Source organism: Aspergillus pseudotamarii, assembly GCF_009193445.1.
Source record: "Aspergillus pseudotamarii strain CBS 117625 unplaced genomic scaffold BDV38scaffold_4, whole genome shotgun sequence".
Lineage (NCBI taxonomy): Eukaryota > Fungi > Ascomycota > Eurotiomycetes > Eurotiales > Aspergillaceae > Aspergillus > Aspergillus pseudotamarii.
Window position 1 is genome coordinate 444965 of NW_022475018.1, and position 25358 is coordinate 470322.

At 47.4% G+C, this 25358-nt stretch overlaps 8 protein-coding genes across 8 annotated transcripts; 3 read left to right on the top strand and 5 right to left on the bottom strand.

The window, feature by feature from the left end:
- Positions 1-311: 311 nt before the first annotated feature.
- BDV38DRAFT_125871 (uncharacterized protein) lies at positions 312-3530 on the top strand. The gene is made up of 3 exons (XM_032051205.1): positions 312-908; positions 970-1182; positions 1241-3530. The coding sequence occupies exons 1-3, from the start codon at positions 530-532 to the stop codon at positions 3493-3495; spliced, it is 2847 nt and encodes a 948-aa protein (XP_031918594.1). The 5' UTR covers positions 312-529; the 3' UTR covers positions 3496-3530.
- Positions 3531-12346: 8816 nt separating this feature from the next.
- BDV38DRAFT_278055 (uncharacterized protein) lies at positions 12347-12594 on the bottom strand (the record flags this gene model as incomplete). The annotated part of the gene is made up of 2 exons (XM_032058635.1): positions 12347-12402; positions 12453-12594. The coding sequence occupies 2 exons, from the start codon at positions 12592-12594 to the stop codon at positions 12347-12349; spliced, it is 198 nt and encodes a 65-aa protein (XP_031918595.1).
- Positions 12595-14072: 1478 nt separating this feature from the next.
- Positions 14073-16078, top strand: brlA (C2H2 type transcription factor BrlA). The gene has a single exon (XM_032062491.1). It carries the CDS (start codon positions 14430-14432, stop codon positions 15693-15695), a length of 1266 nt encoding a protein of 421 aa, XP_031918596.1. The 5' UTR covers positions 14073-14429; the 3' UTR covers positions 15696-16078.
- Positions 16079-18209: 2131 nt separating this feature from the next.
- BDV38DRAFT_125921 (uncharacterized protein) lies at positions 18210-18728 on the bottom strand. The gene has a single exon (XM_032051207.1). The coding sequence runs from the start codon at positions 18605-18607 to the stop codon at positions 18347-18349; it is 261 nt and encodes an 86-aa protein (XP_031918597.1). The 5' UTR covers positions 18608-18728; the 3' UTR covers positions 18210-18346.
- Positions 18729-19203, bottom strand: BDV38DRAFT_125920 (uncharacterized protein). The gene has a single exon (XM_032051206.1). The coding sequence runs from the start codon at positions 19118-19120 to the stop codon at positions 18851-18853; it is 270 nt and encodes an 89-aa protein (XP_031918598.1). The 5' UTR covers positions 19121-19203; the 3' UTR covers positions 18729-18850.
- A 609-nt stretch (positions 19204-19812) lies between these two features.
- Positions 19813-20352, bottom strand: BDV38DRAFT_278057 (GNAT family N-acetyltransferase; the record flags this gene model as incomplete). The annotated part of the gene is made up of 1 exon (XM_032058636.1): positions 19813-20352. One exon carries the CDS (start codon positions 20350-20352, stop codon positions 19813-19815), a length of 540 nt encoding a protein of 179 aa, XP_031918599.1.
- A 1783-nt stretch (positions 20353-22135) lies between these two features.
- Positions 22136-23568, top strand: BDV38DRAFT_126006 (T2 family ribonuclease). Its single transcript, XM_032051208.1, has 5 exons — positions 22136-22509; positions 22559-22737; positions 22814-22929; positions 23038-23233; positions 23293-23568. Exons 1-5 carry the CDS (start codon positions 22265-22267, stop codon positions 23412-23414), a joined length of 858 nt encoding a protein of 285 aa, XP_031918600.1. The 5' UTR covers positions 22136-22264; the 3' UTR covers positions 23415-23568.
- Positions 23539-25247, bottom strand: swc5 (putative Swr1p complex component (Swc5)). The gene is made up of 2 exons (XM_032053303.1): positions 24817-25247; positions 23539-24751 (listed from the first exon to the last, which is right to left on the bottom strand). Exons 1-2 carry the CDS (start codon positions 25191-25193, stop codon positions 24061-24063), a joined length of 1068 nt encoding a protein of 355 aa, XP_031918601.1. The 5' UTR covers positions 25194-25247; the 3' UTR covers positions 23539-24060.
- Positions 25248-25358: the final 111 nt, after the last annotated feature.

The window sequence follows — 25358 nt, forward strand, 5'->3', positions numbered from 1 at the left end:
AGGATACCAATACCATGGCCCCGTGTTTCGTTTCCCTTTGTACCAGTCACACAAATAATAAGGCTGAAAGCGCCTTTATAAGTCAATCTCATTGTGAAACCGTAGAATAGCAAGCACAAACGACATATAGGGTGAGATTCGAGGTATGATGAGAGCAATGACCCTAACCCGATGCAGTGGTCATGTGGTCACATGATCCCGACCTCCTTCACGTCGCCCGCGGCTTGGCATCACCAAACTCCCTCTGCAGCACCATCTCGTCACCCGATCAGCCTCTCCGAACCTCCCCTGCCTCCTTTGCAGGTGCTTGTTCGATGGACACTAGTATTCCTCTGTTCTAGCGGCTCCGGGCTCCGTCCAAAGTTCCGCGTCGACTCCGGTCTATACGTTGTCGTCCGGTCCCGTCCTCCGCTCCCCACATGTCTCGCGCTCCGGTTATATCATACTCGGAGCACGGTTTCCCTCTGTCATCTTCGGACTCATATCCCGAGACGTCGCGCCCGTAAGCCGCTTACTGTGATCGCGTCGCATGCCTGTCGCCGACAATATGGCAACGGCGATCTCCAAACCCACCTCACACCCGCCCAAGATGAAACGGCCGCCCCCGCCTTTTGTTCAAGCCGGGGTCAATGGGGTAAAGCCTCAACAGCCCTCTTCGTCCCCACAACCATCCTCCAAGCGCCTTCCAGGCTCCAATCAACCAGGCCCTGCGGGTTTGACAAGTGGTGCGGTCACAAATGGGGTCAATGGTGCAGCTGATTCGAATGGCGTCAAGAGCTCCATTAATCGTCCTAAGAAAGAGGCGCACAAGCCAGGTGACCAAGGAACGCGGCTAGCGAAGCCATTGGCCAGGACTCTTTCCACAGACAATGAGCGCCGGCTAGGCAAGAAGTGTCCTGAGCCTTATGGTGAGTTTCCGCAAGCTCTATCTGCGGCGCCCCTATGTACTGACAGCTGTGCCCCTTACAGTGAAATCCACCCCTCATATACTGAAGAAATACGGCAAATGCCCCCCGTCTCTCGTTTTACATCTTCATCCTACCCATTTCCGCTTTGAGCAACAAGATGGAAGCTTTCCCTATAATTCTGAAATGAAAGTGATCATCGAACATATTCGTGCCGAGACCGTTCCCCACGATATGATAGAGGAGCTGCTGCGGGCCAACGTTCGTTTCTACGAAGGTAGGCATTAGACCGTAATATAAAACTTGCGCCGCGTTTCATTAAACCGTGTTGATAGGTTGTCTCATTGTCCGTGTGGTTGATCACAAGTCCGTGTCAGCCCAAGCCAGAAAGTCAACTGCCCCATCGACGAATGATAGCAATACTCCATTCTCCATTCATAACTATAACGAACATGTTACTCCTTCGGCCTATGTACCCTACCCGAAACAGAACCAGTTGACGTCTGATAAACCAACATCAAAGGAGCCCGAAACCCAGTCAGATACTAAGGCCAGCGGAGAGCAACCCAGTGATTCCCAAGAACAACCCGAGAAGAGTGAATCCAGCTCTTCTCAACACAAGCAGACTCCTCCAAAACCCCGTGTGTTTACAACGGTTCTTCATCCTACCCCTCGCTCATTACAAGCAGAGTTAACTTTGCTTTCTACTACACCTGATCCAAAGGCTGCAAAGCAGGGAGCCACGAGTTCTGCGTCACGTACTCAAGCGGCTTCATCTGCTGCGCCTCCGTCTCCCGGCGGCTCATCTAACCCACCAGAGCGTGGGTCTGTTGCAAAAAGACAGAAGATGCTTGTCGAACCGCAGAATCTTCCAGAGTGCGAATCTAAGCTAACGAGGGCTTTAGCACCACCACTCTTCTTAGAGCCTGTGCAGAGCTTGGACGCTGTTCAAGATCTACTGAAATTCATGGAGAGCCCTCTCCATAATAATCCGCCCCCATCTCCGAAACGAAGGAAGCGGACAGTGGCGGAACTTGCTGCTGACGAAGCGCTGGCAGCTGAGGAGGAGCGATTCATGCTTATCATGGATGAACGGCTCGAGCCAACCTCCTCTGGAGGCGCAGGAGGTCCTAAATCCACCGTCGTTGATGATACAAGCGGCGGTGCACCTTTCGAGCCTCGTTTCTCCCGGTTTAAGACTCTGGAAAACATTCGCATGCAGCATGAAGAGAAAGCGAAACGGGAGCACGAAATCAAGCTCAAGCAAGAATTGGCCAAGCGGCAGCAGCAAGAACAGGAAAGAGAAAGACGACGTGCCCTGGAGCAACGGCAGGCAGAGGAGCAAGCGAAAGAGGACTCTCGGAGACAGCATCTCGCTGCCCAGCAACAAGTACAGGCACAGCTTGCTGCACAGCAACAGGGTCGCCATGTTATGCCTCAAGCAAATGGGGTCAGCCAAGCGCCACAGTCCTCTCCAGTTGCTCGCAACCAGACGCCGCACAATACCTCATCACCTTTGCCTGGCAATTCCATGGGAGCACAGGGGGGTGTGCCAATGAGTATGACATCTTCCATGCAGGGCGCTGGCAGCCCTCCACGGCCCCCTTCTGCGCTGCAGCATGCCCACCCCAATGTTATGGGCCACCCAATGGCTCCTTCAAGGAGCCAGCAAGGACAGAGTCGACATGGGACCCCGCAGATGACTCAAGGGACACCTGCTATGTCCCATGCTACACCAATCATGCGCAACGTAACACCTACACAGCGAATGAGTCACGCCAGTCCCGGCCGCTCGACAGTGGCACCGACGCCGGTGATGGGCCAAGCTATGATGGGAACTCCACAAATGACAGGTGGCATGGGCCTTACGCCTCAACAGCAGCAGATGCTGTTGCAGCAGAGACAACAAATGCTTGCACAACAAGGGCACCTCGGACATGGCCAACTTACGCCACAGCAATTTGCTCAATTCCAGGCCAACGCGCACGCACAGCAAAATATTCAATCGCATCAGCAACAGATGCTGCAGGCTCAGCAGCAGAACCACCAGCAACAGCAACAGAAGATCCCGAATCCTCAGATTTACCAACAGCAACTTATGCGGGCACAGTTCGCGCAAATGCAAATGGCGCAACAACAACAGCATGGGCAAGGTCCTCAATCGCAAGGCCAGCAAGGCCAGATGCACCAGGGTGGTTCTCAGATGAACCCGCAACAGCAGCAGTTACTTATGGCAGCTGCGCAAGCAAATGGTGGTCAGCTCCCACAGAACCTCCAGGGGACCAACATGCAGGGAGCTATGGCACAGCGATACAATCAGCTCTATCAACAACGCCTGTTAAGATTGCGACAGGAAATGGCCAGTCGCTTGATGGGGCAGTACGGCCCGCCCAATCAATACCCACCAACAATAGCGCAGCAATACCATGCCGGGCTTGAAAGAAATGCCAAACTTTGGGTCCAAGAAATCATTCGACGAGAACGTGAAGCTGCTCAGCAACAACGCGCCAACCAAGTTGCGGCCGTACAGGCTCAGGTGATGCAGCAGCAGCAACAACAGAACATGATGCAGAATGGTATGGGCAGCTAATCGCTCTCAGGGTCGTCGATTTAATTGATGAAACGACAACTCTTCTCTTCACTTCTTTGATAACCCTTTTCACTCTATATTTATTTTTCTCTTCGCCTTCAGCCCGCTGGAAGTGGATAGTGAGCGACTCTCTCCGCCCACCCTCCATGGGCTCGTGATTATTACCCACTTCATTTGGAGATTGTACAGGGACCAGGATCTTGCGATAAAACAGGCCGGCGTTTCTCGACCTTGGTTTGCATGCGTGCTTACTTTCTTTGCTATTTTTCTTTTATTTATTCTTTTTTCTCTCCTCATCTTTGTTGTTCTTGTGCTTGGCGATTGTAACATTGGGAAAGGGATTGATTGATCGGGGAGCAAGGAACAGACTTGATACCATTTTGTACAGGTGTCCCCATTTGGAATGCGTTTATGGTTTTTGGATGTCGTTCATTCGATTGGAGATTCATCTTACAGTGCTATGCTCGTGTAGACATGAAATATAGCTATACCAGACTATGAATTATACTCTGTTGTTCCGATGATAGCGTTGGTTTCTACATGAAAATATCCTGCACTGCACCATAGACACCTTTTGAAGCGTAGAGTAGCGGTGTATTATAAACTGTTCTTCCCAAAGATGCTGGCTTTACAACGCAGATTAATGAGTTATCATCATGGTGGAACTCAACGTCGGCCGAAATCGACATGTCCATAGATGATGTCCCCCATACACAATTTCCGTTTTGTCCCAGTAGAGAAACCATACATAATCTATCATACATATACTAGTAGAGACCAAGTCATAGACCTTGTCGATACCGATGACTAGTACAGAAGAGCCGAGCGACCGATAGAAATGAATCGAGCAGTCGAACTGTATATCTGGAATCCATCGGTAGTAAGGACACGTGCACCTCTTATACCGAGCTTCAGAAAAAACCGGCCTTCAAGAACCCAAAGATAATCTAAGTAGCATAAACAACCGTGGTGGCGAGCCAGACTACTCCCTATTATAAGTATCGCTCGTACTCATACTTGAAATTCTCACGGACACACCACCCTGCGACTGATCTGATATAATGGCAATGATTATATATCATCTGTGGCGAAGAACATTTCCCAGGATTATAAGCAAAAAACTGAAAAGAAAGAAAATAAAACAAGAACTAAACTAAAATGATATATATGTCCAACATGTACAAACCAATCAAGTTAACCGATCTTTTGTATCTTTATTTGAATGCATGATCGAAGTGAGTTTAGTTAGATGTATTATGGTGTTGTTGGGCCTGGGGTATCATTGGATGTGTGTATCTTTTGGTGTGTTGGACGAATTGACTACTTGTGATCTTTTTTTCTTGGGAGGGGGGGTTATTTTTTATTCTCTTCTAAGGGCATGGTAGATTATTGCTGCTGTGTATTCGGTTAGTTGTTAAGGATGTGAGTTGGCTTATTACTTGTGAATCTATGTTAGGTGTGGATTCTAGGTGGAATGAGGTCGTGGTGTATGAGACTTAGGACTTGGGTAAGTTACCTATACTAGTGTGAGTGCGTTGTTATGTGCTCTTCTTGCTGTTTTATATACCCTATCTTTTATTTCTTATATCTTTGACAATATGTGAAGCTGTGGTGTTTGGTTTTATTGTCGGTTATAAGACGGAATATAACGGAGATATCCTTTAACAGGAATATACGATATGCATATTAGATTGACAGAACTTCAGAGACCTATTTGCTCAGGACGAGGGTTACCCATCGTATCCAGCCATGGCCAACTCAGCTGAAATGAATCGCCTCGAGAACAACAAACAATGCTCACGATGACAACAATCGCTCTGTCGTATGCAACGTCATGCTGCATATCGTGATTAGTCCGAAACAAACCCTCAAGCCCAATAATTGCCTACTACAACCTCAAGATACAACCTCTCCCAGGAAGGGAAAGAGCCACTGAACCCAAACGCACTGAGCCCTGAAAGGTTGAGGGCTCGGATCGTGATCGACCTGATCTCCACTGCATACATACGTGCAGCACGCTCAAACCAGATGTATGCATGCCCAGAATAATACCAAAGTAAAAATTTTTTTTTTTTTAAAAAAAAAAAAAAGACAAGGCCAAACCGTCAAAGTTCAGGGTTCCTCACCGAACTCAAAAGCCCAACCCGATCTGGGTTTTGGGGAGGCAGGGGCTTGCTTCATTGGATGGGCTGAGTAGCACGGCTGCATGTATCCTGTATGCATGGATAAATTTGGAAGGAATGGGCTGGATAAGAACCTGTTAAACTGGATTTGGTTCATTGTGTGGATGATGTATGCACATGTACATTCCAGAAAAGACAACTATGGAACTTTACTGTATTAGAATTAGGCTGGGTTGGGGAGGCCTGGGGCATTTAGGGGCCTTAGCGGTCTGTATCAGGGTGGTTAGATGTGTACCTTTGCGACTCGTACGTATTAAGGCATAATGTGGTCCCGGTGGTGGTGGTATTATCGGATCACACCTCTGTTATGGTTATAGAAGTCCGAGCTGGGCGATCACTGCACCTAGCCAGCCTGAACACAGCACCCCAAAGCACGGATCTGAAGAAGAGGACTGTCAGGTGCCGAGAGTGAAAGTTTCTTACCTAATGATCGATTGATCTGCCGGATATTACTGTGTATAACCTGGTTAGTAGCCAATAGTGTGAGGGCACCGCCTTGCCAGATGGATCAATAAAGTGACGTGGTGGAGAATGAGGAAAGGACCTGAGAAACGTTGCGCAAGGACAGCCAGGTACCCTAAGATACCCGATCCCCCACAGACGTTGGGTCGGATAGGCGGTCATGGTGCACGAGTGTTGATGATTATTGCTAGGCTGAGGCTGGTTTCCCACACATAAGCCAGAACCGGGAACGAGACACAACACCAATGCAATGCAATGCAACTCAAACCGTTCTTATTGATCGATGGTGTGATTGTGGCAAGATATCTGACCTGATCCTTTCTTATTGGAGACTGCGATAAGGGAGAGAAAGTTGTTTGAGACGCAAGGGGGTTTCAATAAGAGGATGGACCGCCTGCATCGGATCTTCCCTTTCTGGCTACTCTATCGGTGCATGAACAAGGAAAGCCCAGCAATCGATTACTATAGGTGCTTCCCTGCATAAGTGTGGACGAGACAAGCATAGGGTGAAGCACGGGGCGATATACGGTAAGTGAGACAACTTAACAAGCGAGGATCTTCCATCCCGGCGTAGATCCTGCTTGGAATTAATTATGGAGTCCCCTCCCTATATGGCCCGTCAAGAGATCACCAATCAGATAGTGTTCGATGCCCGATCTTGTCGAGATAGAAATAAAGGGAAATGCGAGGGGAGATATATTGGAAACCCTCTCACCGATATTATTCTGGCTGGGAAATTCCCCGGGTCTTCGGAGATTCTCCCAACGTACCTGCAGCAATAACCACCAAGAGATCAATTTGACATGAATCAGCGTACCGCGGAAGGCTCATACTACATAGTAGACACATTGCTGGCCTCACTTGGCGACCAATGAAGAAAGTGTGGGCCTTTCGCATGAAGTTTCGCAATCGTTCATCTAACAGTAACCTGTACACTTCCTGAAGCGGTAAACCGGTTTTTTTTTTTCGCGAAGATCCAGACTTATTGAAGCTCTGTTGCAGATATAGGTCCAAGCACCACTTGGCCTAATGAAGCTAGCACCTCGCCCAAGATAGCATCAAGGGAGAGTGCTTCGGAAATATACGATGCGCTACGATCGAACTAGAGATGTGGTCCATGAGGCCGCACTGACGATACCGTCCCCAAGTAGTACTGGCGCTACGAGTATACTCCGCTGCCAATGCTGATCAAGTCCAAGCTCAAGTGGAGGCCCGATGGGGCCCGGTAAGGGCTATGAAGCTTCAGTTCTATCTCGCCAGAACAACTCACCTTCAGAGACCCGGCCTGAGTGATTTAAAGCTGTAAGGCAATTGGGCCAAATTCAACGTGTTAGTATCTGGAATTGAGCAAGATAGTCATTATTTGTACGGAGTACTTATTTCACCTTCCATGACAAGGAAGGATCGGCTGTTTCAGTACATGAGCACGGGAAGTATGGGGCGCATACTCCAATTGTGGCGGACATCAGGAACCTTGCTGGGAGTTACCGTAATATTTGCCAGAATTTTGTACACGCAAAGAGGAATTGTAAAATGGGGCATTTGGTTTTACGACCATGATGTTGTCTTGAAGATTACCATGCATGGAGAATGAGATCCAGGAGCAACAGTCTGGATCCGAACAGGGGTTGGGTCGTGGGAACCGCCACATTCAATTTGCGTAATAACCGTTGGAAATTGGTGGAGCGATCCATAATAAGGATCTCGATATGTTTTGGATGCATGGAGGCCCGGGCCTATACCGTAAGAAGGGGTGCACGGAATGAGGCTGATCCCCTCCAGATCCAATATATTGATGCAACCCAGACTAAGCACAAAGCGATTCACCAACAGCCTTGGCAGCATCATCGGTGGGGTAAAGACGATTATCTCACCGCAGGAACACTAAGGAGGGCCTGGGGATGCCCCAATTGTCCGGCTGACTCCTTGCGGCATACAGGCCCGTGCTGCAGGGGTCAAGATACGAGGGTGAGGAAAAGAGATCCTGGTACTTTCAACGAATGAGCTGCTGCATATTTTTGTTGTAGCCATGTTCAGAATCCAACAATACGAATTTGTCAGCTTTCTATATTGTATAAGAACCCTCGGAGATTAAGATTTGGTAAACTAACCGCGCTTGTTAGTGGAGCTCACAAAAAACCGGTACTACGTCACTGCAGAGAAGAAAAGAGGAACCGTAGGAAGAGAAAAGAAGGGAGAAAAATACTGGAACGAACTGCCCTGATCACACAGCGTCAACCTTCGAGGGTAGCGATATTCAGGGTGAATGGGGCACCAAATCGGTGGAATCAATGGAATCAGGGATTCAAGACGCGGGGTTTGGTCGAAGCCCGAGAACAGGAAATATGTACCTAGACAGAAAGCGTAGTATACGGACGGGGGTTAGAGTTACCGCACAAACTTCAGCCCACTCGAACACTCTTGCGTCAAGCAGGAATAGTGAGTCAATAACTTCAGAGCCACATTCGGGGCCCGAGCAATCGATACGAAGAGAGAAAGAGTCTCAAGGATGGTTGAGTTTAATCAAGCAATGTCTCTGGATCATGAAGGTTTTGGTTGACTGGAATGGATGCAACGATCAGCGACTCATTATTCATGGTTGACACTTGGAGCGTCCACGCCCTATGGAGTAAGAGTGGACAAATTGAATCGATAGACAAAGACATTTTGGGATTCTTGCATGAAGCCACCGATGGGGGATTTACCGTTCTGGAAGAACTCTCGGGGTTTGACAGATCACCTGTGGCTCAGACGGGTTTGTGTGGCGGTGGACGGTGGCTCAGCAGCAACTATTCACGATTATTGTCCCTTTTTGCGTCTCTATAGCATTTGGGACTAGTTATAGCTCCGCTTACTAGTATCAGTCCTGTATGATCATCATGATTCTAGACCTCGAAGCTCTACGTATCTACTCCTACTTATCCTATGGTTGGAGCATCTAGTACCTGTCCACCTTGGAGAGTCCAATCGATATATCCCATAAGCACGGACGTACGATCCTCGCCAATCGTGGTTGATGACGGGTCCCGTCGGCTTATTGGTTTCCACAATAGTAAGTAGTCTGGAGCGCAGATCTGCGACAGGACTTGACGAGACGTACGGATTATACCTCAGGCACTCACTTGTGGGGATGTAGTAACCCCTTTCAGCACAACCGACGAGGCACCAAGTGGAACGCCTACCGAGAAACTCCGAACTCTGGGAGCTGTCGAACTGACTCTTGTGCCCTAAGGGGTACTGTTGTAAAGGTCTTGATCCGTCATCTTTATTATTATTATTAGTAAACCGGCGATGTCCACGCGAGACCTTACAAATAACTCAAATAAATCTATTGCAATTGTCCATTCAAACCGTTAGGCAACAAACGTACCATCCCCCGCACAATCCCAATGTTCAACTTCTTCGAAGGATGAAGAAAGCTTAAATGAGCGAAATAAAAAAAAATAAACAAATAGATAAATTAAAAAATACAAAGAAAATGGAAATGAACAGGGATCGCGACAGTTGTATACACACCGCACTTGTTTGTAGCTGCATTGCTTAGACGGCCTGCTCGTTCCATGCATATTCGACTCGAGTGTCGAAGATCTTTTTGACTTTGAACGTGACATGGCGTCTGCCGGTCGGTTCTTGCTGTTGCATACCTTGTCAACAAACAAAATCCAATCGCGCGATGGAGAAAGACAACAGTCTGTCTACGTAAAAACTAGCGAAACGATAAGAGATCTTTAGGTTAGGTCACAGACTAAACTGAAATCAACGATTTGGCTACAGCTCCGTGGTATCCGAATAGCTACACAAAAATATGTTGGTACGTATACTGGTGAGATCATGAGGGAATGCCCACGATGCTCGGAAAAAACTCACACAAGTCACCAGTAGCCGTTTGATTATTGTATTGGTGTATGATCTGGTCTCATCGCTTCCGGTGCACGCTCAGGCAGTTGACTGGTCGAGTATGAGACCTCATTCTCGCGTGATGATTAGAGCCCCTCATCTTTTGAATCGAGCACCAACTGACGCGTGACAGATCAAAAAGCTCGGCTTCCGGAATGGCGGTCGAATGGCTTGGTGAGTAGGAGTCCACTTGGCTACGCATCGCTCAAGTCCACAGCAATGATGCGGCCGTTGGAAAAATTGATTATTGGGTGTGATAAGAGCAACCATCCACGAGTGCAGGAATCAGGGCTTTCTTGGAAGTTGGAACGAGGTTGGAATCCCACCCAAGAAGTTTGTGACGCAGCAGGAGAGGGTAAAAGACCGGCTCGATCCTATCATCATCAGAAAGACTCAGATCCCCACATTCCAATGGGAGTGGCGGTGGTAGGCTGGGCTTCTGATTGAGAGGAGACATCTGGCATACGTTACCTCACGCTTAAGGGGGGGGTGGGCTTGCGATATGTGCGGCTGGTTGGCCCCAACTGGGGAAAGCAACGAGAATTAGGGAGAAAAAAAAATAAAATAAAATAAAAAGATAAAGTCAAAAGAAAAATTGGTATAATCAAAACGGAAGGAATGAATCTCAGACCTGCAGAAACTAAGCAATGCCTCGGTCTTCGACTGGTCCAATCCATTGTTAGTCTGACTCTTGGCGGATGATGTGCGTCTGACCACTGATCGTCAGCTTAACATCAAGTCTAGTGTGTATAGCGGGTCTTCTGGCAAGAATGGGGACGGGTATCGACGGTCCCACTTGAATAATAATACTATTATCGTGTTGACTTACACAGTACTAGGCTCCAGTCCACTCTTCATGAACCAAAGTCCCAGATGGAGTCTCATGATTTGGAAGTCTGTCCCCGGACTTATTACACTTTGAGTCAGACCGACTATCAGCTAACTGACTTTCTACCAAGATTCTCCTCAGTAGCTTCTTACCCTGTTTCACTCACGACCCGACGATCTTACCTAACTGTCAATTCATTTCCCTCGATGGCTCCCGAGCGCGCATTCGGGAGGCTAGCCAGTACCTGCGGTCCAACACACGCATTGTAGATCACGGTTGGCTCTGCCATATCGATCTATTGGACCCTAACCATGGGATCATGGATCGATATCCCCGGGGGTGGGGTTACCCGAAGGGAACCACATTCATCCCCAACCTCTACTCCCGGTTCGACTGAACCAGCTTCGGCTGAGGAATTGTCCCTTAACGGTGGCATTCATTAAGGTGAGAGGATGACTAAAGTTGCCCTATGGGATCGGTTATGATTTTAATTTGGATTAACTTGTATTGTTGAACCACTTTCGTCTATCTATAGATAAAACAAGTAATCAAGCATCCCAAATCGTATTTATACATTGCCTCTTTGGTTAGACTTTTACGGGATTTGGTTAACGATGTTGAACTGGTAGAACTTTTTAAACCACCTGAACGTTTTTCCCATACTAATTAGTTAGTAGTAAGTATGGGGTAGAGATCACTCCAAGTAGTGTCAGGGTCCAGCCTTGGAAGACCTTGGTTCTTTTTCATTTTGAATTTTATGTGTTTCTAATTAGCACCAACCTTTTATTATTATTTATTTTATTTTATTTTCTTCTATCCCCTACCCCACCCCGCTCGTTCTTTCGAGGGTGACCTAACTAGAGTGGTCTAGATGGTGGCGTTTAAACCCGAACACAATCGATAATAATTGCTTAACGTTGGGGTGTGCGGTGGCGCCCAAGTCGTCCATATTTCTACTAGCCCTCTTGCGTACTAGAATATGCATGTCGCGTACCTGAACCGTGCACCAAATATGCCAGCAGCAAGATGAAGATCATGAGCAGACGAGGATGGAAATGACCTCACTCTCGCAGACTAGTCCGTCCTTCTTCAATTGTCCCGAATTTTAATTTTCCATTTTGCGTTTATGCCATTTTATTTTTTTTTCCCCCAAGTTTGTTCGAAACCCTACCGTTGATTTATCGTGATTTATTAGTTGTCCCCTTACGAATATGTATCGTCAATAATGTTTCAATGTTGAGGTCGAACCCCCCTTCTCCACATGGAGATTTCCTGGTGGCGCTGATCCTCATTCAGGGTCCCTGCGGCTGGACGATCGTGGGCACGGAGGATACCGAATCCGTTTCGACTGTTCTTAGACAAAAGTGACGAACTTGATTGACTTGGATTCTCTTGGATTTTCTGAGAGGGGTTTCGCCAGTGTCTTACAGGTTACAGTTTAGGATTCCATACCTTATCCATGGGGTGAGTCTAAATAGCATTAGCGTACACCGGGTGGATAAGGATCATCCTGTGTCGAGAACACTAAGACCTGCACTACAGCCCAGGCGAGTTAGCCCGGTGCGACGGAGTGTCTTAGCGCTTACCGACGAAGTAGACACCGGGGAAGATTCCCGAGAATCTGGGTGACTTGCGATAGACCTGATGATCCCCATCGTTAAGGTTGAGTTTTGCTGATGTATGCACGTATGTATTGAATCTAGTATTATTTGGTTTTACTATGACCATTATTGTCCCATGGCCGGCCCCTACGGTGGCTGCGGATCGAATAGACTCTGAAGTTGGAGCATTCCAATATGGGGGGGGGGGGTGGTATTGCTTCACACCTATTCGTTTCATGCACTCGCGTTTGAATTTTGTAACCCACCCCCCCTCTCTATTCGTTCTCTTCTCTCTCCCAAATTTTTTTTTTTTGGTTTCTATTTTTCCTAAGATGATCGTGGCGATGGATGTGGAAACATAACTAGATTGGTCGGATATTGATCCACCAGGTAATTCAATGGAAGCAGATCTTTAGTGACCATACCTGCGTTTCACAAGGGTCCACTGGGGGTCATTGAAGGAGGGTAAATCCCAAAGGCTCAGTGACGATAAACTTAGGAGAATAAGAGTAGACTTTTTGATTTGCTCCAAATAAGATAGTCACAATTAGAGCGAATCTTTTTTTTTATTAGTCCTTATTCAAGGGAAGATAAATTTAATAAATTAATAAAGGATAAAAATGTAATAATAATAATAATAATAAACGGTATGTGAGGGGCTCCATAGGGCGGGAGGAGGAGAGGAGTTCGTTGGAAAGGAAAGTTACTACTGTCCCGTAGGGCAACAGGAACAAGAGTCTATTTTCGATTCTGATTTTCTTGCTTTTTTGGCTACTAGTATTTTATTTTATTTTAAATTTTATTTTTTCAAAAAAATATTAATATTATTTTTATTATTATTATTTTTTTTCCCCCATTGCGGGCCTCGCTATGCTTGCTATGCTATGCTTTACTATGCTTTACTACTTACTGTCGTTTCGCACGAAAAGAGTAAACCTATAATATGGTCTTTGACTCCCCCCCCCCAAAGAGTCATTCTTCATCATTCTCCATCCCACTATTTCAACAACTCATCAACAATCTTAAAGACCAGACTCAGAATCTCTAATCTCTAATTTTAATACAACTGTTCTGCTCTCATCTACGTTAATAACTCTAAGACATTTCGTCCTCACTTGCATCTTCAATTTCCCAGGAACCGTCGTCCCTTGCTGGTCCTTTCCTCCCTGCTTTTCCTTATAACTATACAACTGAGACCTTTTCAACCGGCCCATCCTTGATTCAGAAACCAGGAATAAGCGCTATCGCGACTCAGATTCGTTGCTCGACGCCAATCCTCGATATCGCGGTCCTTTACTCCAGAGACATTCGCGCTCCTAGGAAACGGTCTACCCCCATCCTCGTTAGAACTTCCGTTCAACCATTTGTTCCCGGTTACTCGAGGAACTCTATAGTCTACATTCCTGGCCTTGCTTCGGTCTCTCAGGCACGCGACGCGCCTCGAACTCTTTTTTTGACTCTTTGTCTCCATTTGCCCTCTCTCCTCCGAGAATAGTAATGGCCTCGACTTGTAAGTGCGATCGGTCCTTCTACCCTTCCGGTTTATATGCCCGAGCGATTTGTTTATTTCACCTCGTCTGCCCTCCTCCATTCCCCAACCTCAACCTCACATTCATCCTTCTCTCTTTCATCCTTCCTTACACACTCTCTAATCCCATGCCGACTTTCCTTCATTCTTTCTCCTAAGTGTCTTCGGCAACATCGTCCTTCATTGTTAGACCAACAGACATATTGTCTATCTCTCTGTCTCTTGTCCTGCTTGGTCTTAGCTTCCCTCATTGTACCACCTGACTACACATTCGCTACATTGTAATCTTGTGTCATAACATACATACTGTCTTACATTCGTTTTCTTGATACTGTTCGACATATCTATCAACCCTATCCATACTAAACAGTGCTTGAACAGGCACAAACATCGATATACAAAGAAGAGACTGTGAACCCCAACACAGTGAAGATATGAGAGCTCAGAACAATCTCACTGTTGAAGTTGACTGCCACTCATTGGGTTCCAACGAGTGTCCCTCGATGACTTCCAGCTTCTCGCCCATGGATTCCCCTACGCCAACCCCAACCAGCATCTATAGCCAAGGCTCACTGGCCTCGCCTGGGTGGCAAGACGCTGGGTCATACCCAGCACATGCCTACGAGCGGCATACTGGAACCACGCCGATGCGAAGTGCTTTCCGCCTGGCGGGGATGACTTCCAATGAGAATATGGCCATGTCTTACGGTGGCATGGAAGCACAGGAACGCATGCATATGCCCGATTTTCTGTCTGCTTATGATGATAACGTGGAGCACTTTTGGCTCCCATCGGATGCGCCGAAAACCTATGAGACCGGAACACACAGCCTCCCATACCCCCACACCCTGCCTCAATGTCCTCCTATGGTTCGCAGTAACTATCGTCCTCATGCCGCGTATCTGCCAGAGGCCACCACTAATCCTTGCTTATCACGATCTATTTTCCACCATGCGGAGAGGGTGCCCCCATCCATGTCTATGGGAAACATGATGCCATGGATCCCTCAGGCTACCGAATCAATTGCGCCTCAAACCATTGCCCCATCTCAGGTCGGCCCGGTAACCCCACCACCCTCTTACTCTGAGTTCCCTACTTCTATCCAGACTTTCAAGACACACAGCCCCACAACGCCACTTCGTTCCTGCTCCATTGGCACCGCATCTGGCCCTGACACACCCATCAGCCGCTTGTCCGGTGGTGCGGGAGACTACCTGGAGGACTTCCAGCAATCGCCACCATTCCGTGACGGCCTCAACCGTCTCCAGCGTCAGCCTTCAAGAAAGATGATCAGGAAGCAGTCCTCTCGACAAAGCATGTCTTTGGAGAACCTCCCATCTATTATTAAACAGGTTCAGTTCAAATGCAAGGAGCCAGGCTGCAAAGGTCGCTTCAAGAGACAAGAGCATCTGAAGAGACATATGAAGAGCCACTCAAAAGAGAAGCCCCATGTCTGCTGGGTACCTGGCTGCGAGCGTGCCTTCTCTCGCAGTGACAACCTGAATGCCCACTATACGAAAACACATAGCAAGCGGGGTGGCCGGAACCGATACGTCGCCACGCTTGATGAGAGCAGCCCAGACTACGACCCGGACTTCCGGGGACAACTTACACCGGATGGACGCCCAATTCGCGGCTCAACGCTAGACGATCCTATGCCCGATACCCGCGAATACAGTGTTGACGTGTTAGAAGATTAAATTTTTCAGTACGAAAGGACATTACGGGTGGATCCCTATATGATACCCTTTGACACCCTAATTCTCTTTTGTCTTTAGATGGCTACTGACGCATGGGGCATCGGAGGCCTCGGTCGGCGCTTCACGGCGTTTCTGTAAAACAGCTCTGATTATATGCGATTGACGTGATTCTATCTTCCATGTTTTTCTTTTTACATTTTACCCTTTTTAGTTGAACGTTGCATATTTCCTTTGTCTTTTCATTTCCATCACAATTTCTTTCCCCCTTTTTCTTTATTTCCTTTGTTCTTGGAGAGGCTTTCAATCTAAATCCGAATAATACGACATCATTGGGAGGAACCAACAAAAAAGGGGTAACTGTATGCTGAGGTGCGGCCATGTCCAGTTTATTGATCTGATTGGTCCATTGTCTGCCCAACACTACATGAAATAATCTATTACTAGAGACTAAACATGAATTGAAATCCAAGAAGAGAAATAAAAAACTTGATTATGACTTCCTTTCAGTGGCTCTTAGTCTCGTATTGTGGCCCCTCTCGGTTTTCTGATGCATCAGCTTTTGCGGCTCACTTGTGGCTTAGCGTGCTATCATCAATACAAAGTTAATTGGGTGTCGATCGCTTTATGGATGGCATCGCCTGATAGAGAGTACTCCATACGTAGGACATCATGGGAGGAACTCCGCAAGCACCCCAGGCTCTCTCCATCTTGTCGTGGGGGTAATGGGGGAGGGGGGTTCTCTAGCTCCCCGGTCTAGGCGTCCAGTGGTATTCGCAGAAAAAAAAAAAAAAAAAAAAAAAAGAAGGGTTCGAGTGTATTGGACCTACAACGGATATCAACATGGGGCTGAGTGATCCGATCTGGTCCGACCACACTAGTTGCGTACCAGGAGGGATGTGCCCAACGTCACGTATGTATGTACATAGTAATGTACAGGATGTATGACTATAACCAGTGGTACTAACGTAGGTCGGGTAGTCCATTCATGCATAGGTTAGGTCCAACCGCTGCCGATCCGGCCCCACTCATTGTTGCTATTTCCACTAGCTCACATTCCAGACCAATGGCATTGTCCCTATTGGCGGAACCATGAAACCCAGGAAATTTGTTGACAATGCTTCAAAAAGGACCTCGACATTGGACAAGCGGGCAAGGATCGTCATTCTAGCCCACCCACCCCCGGGGATTGACAGTCATGGACCAGACTTCGCTGGCTGAACTGACTAAGAAGTACTAACCACCGCTGGGTGGCTATTATTTGCCCAACGTCGGAATTATGGCATGTAACTAAGGATTCCAGAAACCAGGATTTCTCTTGAGCTTAATGCACAAGATTCCCCACATGCCATAACGTATGATCGATGGTTTTGTCCAGCTTCTTTTCCACCAACGCGTCTGGGCTGTTCAGCCATTGATGATCTGTCTGGAGGTACACGACTAGAGGTCGATCCTTTCCATAGTATATACCAATTTTCTTTTTCTTTTTCTCTTTTTATTATTCTTTATCTTGCCTATTTTCTGCCTCCTTTTTAATTTATTCATATATATATATATAGTTACTTAGTTAATTCCCACCTGTACGGTTTTCTTGGCGCGTATCATCGGCACTGGGGAAGAAGTACATACCTCATTTCCAAATAGTAAACGGGTAAAGCTTACAAGTCTACTATAGTTTACGCGGGCCTTCCAGCGCGTACCATCTTTTCACAACTTAGTACTTATCTATCTCTCGTACCTACCACACGATTGGAGTCTCGTCTATCGTCCGGATGCACGCTTACGATCACCTGCTTTAATTATGTTCTCTTTGTTTTATTTTCTTCTTTTAACCAACCCAACCCCACTCAGAATTGTACTATGTGCCAATAGACACGCTTTTTTCCCAGTTTTCTTTCTTTCTTTCACAATTTTGTCTCACCTGTCGGAGTGCGTCTATTTAGTTTGTTCCACAAGTTGGTGCCTATCCATACCAAGGTCATCTATAGTATCACCGGCGGGATGATCTGCGAAGAAGCGGGGCCAAACTAGTCTCTGGCGAGCTTGGCGAATATGTTGAGATGAACCTGATACTTGGTCTAGACACTTTTGGCCACCGATGGCGAAGTACGAGGTACCTTTGGTTGGTCTCCGGTCGTAATTTGTCTGACATTTGTGCTACATTCCATGACTCGTGCGAATTGGACGAATTATTTACTCGGTGGACCCGAGGAAAAAGTTTCCACCTACCACTGTTGGTAGTGATCCAGGAGGATGTACATCCAGTCCAACCTGAAGAGGCAGTTTATCACCCAGTGAAGACTTCTTGTTTCTCCAGCTTGTACCACCATCGACTAAAATATACCACTGCACGGACATTCTATGCTGAGTGTGGAATGTAACCATCATTCAACGAGATACCTATTCCTATCGAACTTTCTTGGTTCCAAGGAACCGATGTTGGTCCCAACCCCATGTCATGGTAGCATTCTAGATGCACCTTTGGTTGATTGCCCCATTGATTGGCCAACCTCCTGTATTGTTAGTAATCAGACTGGGTTCTATGATGGTTGCACAACATAATCAGCTTCATGGCATGCGCCCGACACTCGCAATCAGAGTTCACTTAAGCACCGTCACAATGCGCGGCATTCGGATACTACCTCTTGGCTCTCTTAGCCCAGTCCTACAATTCCGAAGTCATGGATGTCGGATGATAGTTTTATCATGCGGCGGAGGCTTTTAAGTCCAATCCTGACCCCAAAGAAAAAGAATGGCTGAGCATGGACGGTGGGTGCAGCCTTGCATGAACCATACCGCCAACCCATTGCAGTAGTAGTACTACTACTAGTAGTAGTAGTAATATAGTACTCACTTGCACTACAACGGCTTACCGCCGGCGTGATTCGAGTGAGCCGTTGGACAAAACCCTGCATCCAAGGTCAGGTGAGGGTGATTTCAATCCAAGTAATTTCCCTCACCGACTCAGCCATCGCCCCCCGCCCCATCTGCACCAGAATCCTGCTAGAACAGAATCAATGGTTCTCCTTATCCCGTCCTTACTTGACCTGCTGCAAAGATCATTTTCTGACTCCTTGTTCGATGAGCAAATAATAGCCAGGTGCTGGGATACCGGTGAGATGGTTACACTACGCCTGCAGAAACCTGGTTTGCTACTACTAGGCCTGATTATATGATATCATATGCATGGAGGGGTGATCCTCTTCTTCAGCAGGGTTATTCGCCTTACCCTCACCCAAGATCTGTGCGATTTGGTTGCATCTTGAAAGGAACTGTGCGGGTTTCGAAGTTGTCAACGTGACCTCTTTGACTTGGCAGATTCGGTGAGACTGTTGGTTCGCAGATCGAATGGTGCGGGTGTTACCCAGTTGAGGACCCATGTTGGAGACTTGTCCCCTATCTGATGCTTGGTGCCCTCTTACGATCATATTCTTCCACTCCGTAGAGGAACGGCATACGGAGTCTATGATCACGGTATGAACATGATCTCTCAGTCATGACTCCCTCTTTATGTATTCACCCTTAATAGTCTCTACACCAAGTACAAACCAACTGGATCGCTTACATTTGACCTAACTGTCTCGCAACTACATATTATTCACGAATGCTGACTTCTAAATCTTGATGCTCGTTAACGCCGTCAATCGAATAGCTATATAGCTCTACGATGGTACGAAGGCTCGCACTCTCAATGTACTTCATCGAAGAAAGATGAACTATGGCCATGCCGATGTCTGCTTGAAGCTCGAATCGACAGTCGCTACTCTGTTCTTGCATTCATACGAAGACAGTATGATAACAACTGCTTGGGATGCTGCAGGAATCCACGTACGATGAATGCTCCTATTCCCAAAGGTCAAAGCTCAACGGTCTGAGTTTGAGGACATGACTGCTCTGTATATTGTCTGTGTTGGCTCAAAACTTTGGCAATACAACTAGTTGTGTGATGTATTCTGTACTCTTTCAACGGGGCGACATTTAAGATGAGAAATTCTTAGATCCCTGATTTGAGTACGACTTGGAAGTATTGCGAATTCATAGTCTTTAGTTAGTATCTGAACACATTTACGGGTCTTAATAATCTCTAGGAAGCACTTGAGACTGATGTTCTACTTCCTGTCTATGTTTTCTGCGTAAGATCCAAACCGAGAAAGAGCGTCCCCTCCAAGGGAGTCTCATAATAAGGAGCTATTTCCAAAAATCCCACCCTCTTATACAACTGTATGGCGCTCATCATTGAGGGAAGGGTGTCGAGCCTCATCTCCTTATAACCGAGATCCTTCGCCCTCTCAACGATGGAATTCACCAAGGCTTTCCCCAGTCCCGTTCCCCGTGCTTCGGGAGAGACATACAACCTCTTCATCTCACAGTATCCTCTATGGCTTCGAACGTCTCGTTGATTATCGCCCGACATCTGCTTGAGAGGCCGGACAGCGACGCATCCGATAGGAATCTCCTCTTCGGTACTATAGGCTAGTAATAATTCGCCATGGGGTGCCGCATATTGACCAGGGAGGGACTGGAGCTCGGAAGCGAATCCTTGGAAGGTAAGGTCGAGGCCTAGCCATTCGGTGTACGACATAAAAAGTGCTTTGGCTGCTTCTATATGTTTTGCGCTATGCGCCGGGATAATGCGAAATGGTGGATTGTTGCTTGCCATTGCAGTTTGATATTCTGAATTGAGATCTCGGAACGCCGGCCAATCGTGGGTGTTAATTTGGACGCCGTATCGTCACCGGTGGAATGAGTAGCCGATATTCTTCATCTCAGAGGCCCCAAGTTCTTGGTTGTAGATATCATAATTTTGTGACTTATATCATCCTCTCTCAATAGTTATACGGAGTACCTCAACACAGTTTTCCGGTATCGGACTGTGTTATGACTCAATGAATCCACACATCCAAGCTCTTGCGGTTATCCGCGGACGAGGCATGATTGCCAGTACATCACTGATATTGAAGTGGGAAATTATAGGTAGGCATTTCTTAATGTGTTTTTTGGGCACGTTGGGTATTTGATAGGCAGCCTCAGGCTGTCAGGCCAGCAGAACAAGCTCACGCGACATCGCTTTATCTTGGGCGCTCGGTCTCTCATCCCAACTTCTTCGACTTGTCCTTATTAAATTTATTTGTTAAATATTTCTCATTAAAGAATCTGCTGATGACTTCTTGATCGCAGGAGCTTGCGACATTATTAATGGAATCTCCCTTTTCGCTTATGCAATCATCGTGAGACCGCAAAATGCACACAGTGATGTGACTTGATTACTCTATGCCGAAACCAGCGTCGATGCTCATCAAAATCCCCAGATTCTCGGACGGAAACATGAGACTCGGATGTTACTGAAAATGTTACATTTCGAATTGAATATCATATTTTGCCTCTGCTGATTGCGATATAGAAACGTTGATTTCCGAGTGAAGTTCCAGCCGTTAGAAGTGTTGTTCCCCCTCGTTGGTTCTATAGCGACCGAAGAACTGACTAATTGATAGCTTATCGCTGCCTTCCTACTATCATGATGTTCAATGATTACTGCTTCGGTGACACATTTGTATGTACCATGGAACATGCGTGAAGGCATGATTCAGTACGTTTACAAGAGCCACTCTCTTGCTGCAGTCATATTATCGCATGTGCACCCACGAAACTGGTCCTGGCGAGAGCAGTTGGTCTCTCTGGCCTTCGCTTTTAGTATTGTTGCGCTAAGTCTTCTAGTGAAACAATCGCCCAAGGCATTTCGTACCAGCGCGAAGAACACAGACCCTTGTTATTGTGATTGTCACTTGTTGTTGTCTTGGTGTCTTGATGGTATTGTGGCCATTTGTGCCTTACGGGCGCATCGTCGCACAAATCACCCCCAATGAATTAATTACATTCTTATGAAACTATTTCCTTAGTCTTTTCTTCCCCCCGCTGTTCCGTTTTAGCTCGCTTTTCGACTGAAGCTAAAGAGCGGGCCGACGTTTTATTCAGCCCTTCACATCAATTGGATAGACACGTGGAACCGACGGTTTAATTAGAAGAGATGTGCAGGAAGATAATGCTCACAAACTCTGGCGAAGCAGAATGGAGATACGACTGGTGCAGTTGACCGATGCAACGTTCTGATACATGGTGCTCAAGCAATCGTCCGCGATCGACATTGCCCTGATTTTTCTGTCCAGTCTTTTGCTTTGGACCGAAGGCGCCCCGACGGTTGTTACTCCAGACCACCGAGACGTTCTGCAATTGGCTGAAAGCTCTCGGAGGTCGACATTTGGTGGCTAACGGAATCAGGAGATTAGCGGGTCTTGACGGTCTTGTCCGATCCTCATTGCTTTTCCCCATCGGCCGGTCGATTCTATCTCCCCTCAAATCAGAAGCCTCTTATCATGGCATGTGCCGCTATCAACAGTCGAAGCGAAGTGATGCCTTGCTAGTCAATAAACACGCTTGTTTTCTTGGTCTTTGGACGGAGTAGACCACATGGGGCTCCTGCTAAATAAATAAATAGGCGCAATGCCTGCCTCTCCCATTACCATCTCTCTTCATTCTCCCTCACTAGGGCTTCTATCGGTCTATTTTCCTCGACGATGCCTTCCACGCCATCTCTCTCCTCCATGGGCATGTTTGCCCTTAGTGCCATGCAATTGGCTGCGGGTGCAGTGTTCGAGTTCCCGTCCTGCCCGAAGGATATTCCCTTCAGCTGTCAGAACTCGACCGCAGTAGCGGACTCCTGCTGCTTCAATTCCCCGGGAGGCGCCCTCCTGCAGACACAATTCTGGGACACAGATCCCCCAACTGGTCCTTCCGATTCATGGACCATCCACGGACTCTGGTAAATGCGGAACCACTCGTACATGGTAGATAAAACTGATAATTTCCAGGCCTGATAATTGCGATGGTAGCTATGGGCAATTCTGCGACAAGTCGCGCGAGTTCTCGAACATCACCGCCATTCTTCAGGAGCAGGGCCGGACCGAACTTCTGTCCTACATGAAGAAATACTGGCCCAGCTATGAGGGCGATGATGAAGAATTCTGGGAGCACGAGTGGAACAAGCACGGTAAGCATCGGTTACACTACAGGCCTGTAAGCGCCACTACAAGGCTCGTGGATTGCTAACTTTGTGTAACGAAAAGGTACCTGCATCAACACGATTGAACCGAGCTGCTACAAGGATTACACCCCGCAGAAGGAAGTGGGTGATTATTTGGAGAAGACTGTAGACCTTTTCAAGGGTCTGGATAGCTACAAGGTTTGTCATATCTTTTTCCTTTTTTCAGCCCCTTTCTCTATACCTCTTTTAATAGTTCTTGTCTATTTCTTCCCCTCGCTCCCGAGAAACCACGCCTAACAATCCCAGGCTCTTGCCAAAGCCGGCATCGTCCCCGATTCCTCCAAGACCTACAAAAAGAGTGAGATCGAATCCGCTCTTGCTGCGATTCATGACGGCAAGAAGCCCTACATCGGCTGCGATGACGGTGCGCTGAACGAGATTTGGTATTTCTATAACATCAAGGGCAATGCGATTACCGGCGAGTACCAGGCAATTGACACTCGTAAGTGCCTCTAGTCTATGCATTATTGTATGTTGTCAAGTGAGCTAATCCGGTGCCAGTTACGTCTTCTGGATGTTCCTCCTCTGGTATTAAGTACTTGCCCAAGAAGAGCGAGAACTCCACTGCGCCAGCCTGGAAGTTCCGTAGCGACAAGGCTAGCCAGTCTATTCGCTTCAACTGAGAATGTTCAGTATAAGGGGCGGTTAAGATGGAAGCTGTATGTTCTACGAGTACTGTATGTCTATTGGTGCGTTAGGCTGTGCAATGATGTATGTACATATTATTAGGAGGTTTTGAATGGATCTATGTGCACATGTCACAATGTCCTTGCAGTAGTTTAGTTACAGTGTGGGTGCACTCGCGCCGTACAAATGAGAATCGTACTTGAAGCGATGCGAAGACCTTGAGGCTATCAGCATGATACAGCCGTTTCTTCAGCTTGTATCATTCGACCAAGCGATGGTTGTCTAGAATGAATCGGAAGTCCCTATGACTATAGGGGAGCTGCATATGCGATACGTGTGTCTTTACTGGTCTGAGTTAACTACTACCGTTCAACAGCAGCAGACGACACACGTACGGATGCCCTTCGAGCTGATAGTCAGCAAGCTCATCACCAACATGAGCACCGAGGGTGTCAGGTTTTCGCCATCCAATTCCGCAGAGCATTCTCATGTATACCTATCTTCGTTCGAAGCTCGAGAGGACAACGCAGGCTAAATGGGCCAGTAAACAGATCGGAATGTATGTGTTGGATATAGCAAAGCTGTTCCAAGCTGTACCAATCTGTACTCCTCGATGCGAAAAAAAGAGGTTCGGCAAGTCCTTTACAACCCCTTCAAGCGCATGTTTCTCCTTTCTTCCTCTTGCTTGGCACCAACACGATCCAAGAAGTCCATACGACCCAGAAAACCTTCCTTTGCCTTGCTGTGAGTTTTGAGCTCGTCTTTGATGCCAGCTTGATCGACGTACGCAGCCCAATCCAAGCGCGACTTCTCGACGGTGTTGATCTTGGGGCCACGAGCGTTCTCTTGTGTTGTTTCTGCGATAGGCTGCTTCTCCCAACTTTTCTTGATGGATCCAGTAGGGTTTGGGTCGAAGCGGGAGATCTTTCGAAGAGGCCTGCGGATTTTTATAGTTTCTTTAGAATCGGCGGCGTTATCGGCGGCGGTTACTGTTTCGACATCCTTTTCGTTGGCCATATAAAGCTTGGCTTCCGCTGAATCTTTAGGGACGACCTTTTCTTCCGTAATCCATTCGCCCGCGAATTTGTAGGTACGCTTGATCTTCACCATCTCCTCTGAGTATTGACTAGCTTGTCGCTTTTCCTCAGTGACAGGGGTTTCGCCATCACGCATCTCCGTGTCTTTGTTTTCTTCGACCGGAGTCTCGTTTTTCTGCTCAGTCTGCGAGGGATTCAATCTTAAAGTTGTATCAGGGGCGTTCATCTTCTCCCACAGCGCATCGACATCGACAGTTGCTCCATCGATCTTCGCGAGAGGTTTCCGCTCTTCCTGGCTATACAACAGCGAAGTCAGTACTAATCGGACGCAGCAACGAACAGAAGATATATAGGAACGCACGTTCGCATCTTCATGGCGCGTGTCCGAACAAAGCCGCCAGGGCCACCCTCCTCGTCGTCAAAATCAACATCATCAACATCATCCTCATCATCCCCGTCTTCGTCCTTTCCTTTCTGCTTCTTGGCTCTTTTCGTCTTAGCCTTTTGAATTGTCGCTTCATCGCCCGAGTCGAGATTATTATCTTCCTGTTCCGGTGCCTTGTTTCCCGCCTTGCGCTTTTTGGTTGCGGGCTCGATGGGCTCGTCCTCGCTATCGGAACCAGTGAGGTCGTCGGCGTCGTCTTGGGCCGCATCTACCTGGAAGTCTTCGTCATCGGCAGAGTCATACTGCTCGTCCTCCAGATCGAGATCTGGTACTGTAGCTGGGTCGGCCGACATGATTCTATAGCCTGAAAGATGTTTCTCTCAACTGAATTAGAATGAGTCGCAAAGTATTAGAACGACGACACTCATGCAGAGGCGCGAGAATAGAAGAAATTCTGCCAGGGCGGTGTGACATGAAATTGTAGACCGGACCATACAGTCCATTCCAGCCAATTAGAA

What these genes read in the sequence shown, in the direction of transcription:
- BDV38DRAFT_125871 (XM_032051205.1), top strand. Translation starts at nt 530, where the DNA reads ATGCCTGTCGCCGACAATATGGCAACGGCGATCTCCAAACCCACCTCA. An exon ending in GAAGTGTCCTGAGCCTTATG is followed by an intron (nt 909 to 969) that starts GTGAGTTTCCGC and finishes TGCCCCTTACAG; the next exon opens with TGAAATCCACCCCTCATATA. An exon ending in CAACGTTCGTTTCTACGAAG is followed by an intron (nt 1,183 to 1,240) that starts GTAGGCATTAGA and finishes CCGTGTTGATAG; the next exon opens with GTTGTCTCATTGTCCGTGTG.
- brlA (XM_032062491.1), top strand. Translation starts at nt 14,430, where the DNA reads ATGAGAGCTCAGAACAATCTCACTGTTGAAGTTGACTGCCACTCATTG.
- BDV38DRAFT_125921 (XM_032051207.1), bottom strand. Translation starts at nt 18,607, where the DNA reads ATGCAGGGTTTTGTCCAACGGCTCACTCGAATCACGCCGGCGGTAAGC.
- BDV38DRAFT_125920 (XM_032051206.1), bottom strand. Translation starts at nt 19,120, where the DNA reads ATGATCGTAAGAGGGCACCAAGCATCAGATAGGGGACAAGTCTCCAAC.
- BDV38DRAFT_126006 (XM_032051208.1), top strand. Translation starts at nt 22,265, where the DNA reads ATGCCTTCCACGCCATCTCTCTCCTCCATGGGCATGTTTGCCCTTAGT. An exon ending in TGGACCATCCACGGACTCTG is followed by an intron (nt 22,510 to 22,558) that starts GTAAATGCGGAA and finishes GATAATTTCCAG; the next exon opens with GCCTGATAATTGCGATGGTA. An exon ending in GCACGAGTGGAACAAGCACG is followed by an intron (nt 22,738 to 22,813) that starts GTAAGCATCGGT and finishes TGTAACGAAAAG; the next exon opens with GTACCTGCATCAACACGATT.
- swc5 (XM_032053303.1), bottom strand. Translation starts at nt 25,193, where the DNA reads ATGTCGGCCGACCCAGCTACAGTACCAGATCTCGATCTGGAGGACGAG. An exon ending in CGCGCCATGAAGATGCGAAC is followed by an intron (nt 24,752 to 24,816) that starts GTGCGTTCCTAT and finishes GCTGTTGTATAG; the next exon opens with CCAGGAAGAGCGGAAACCTC.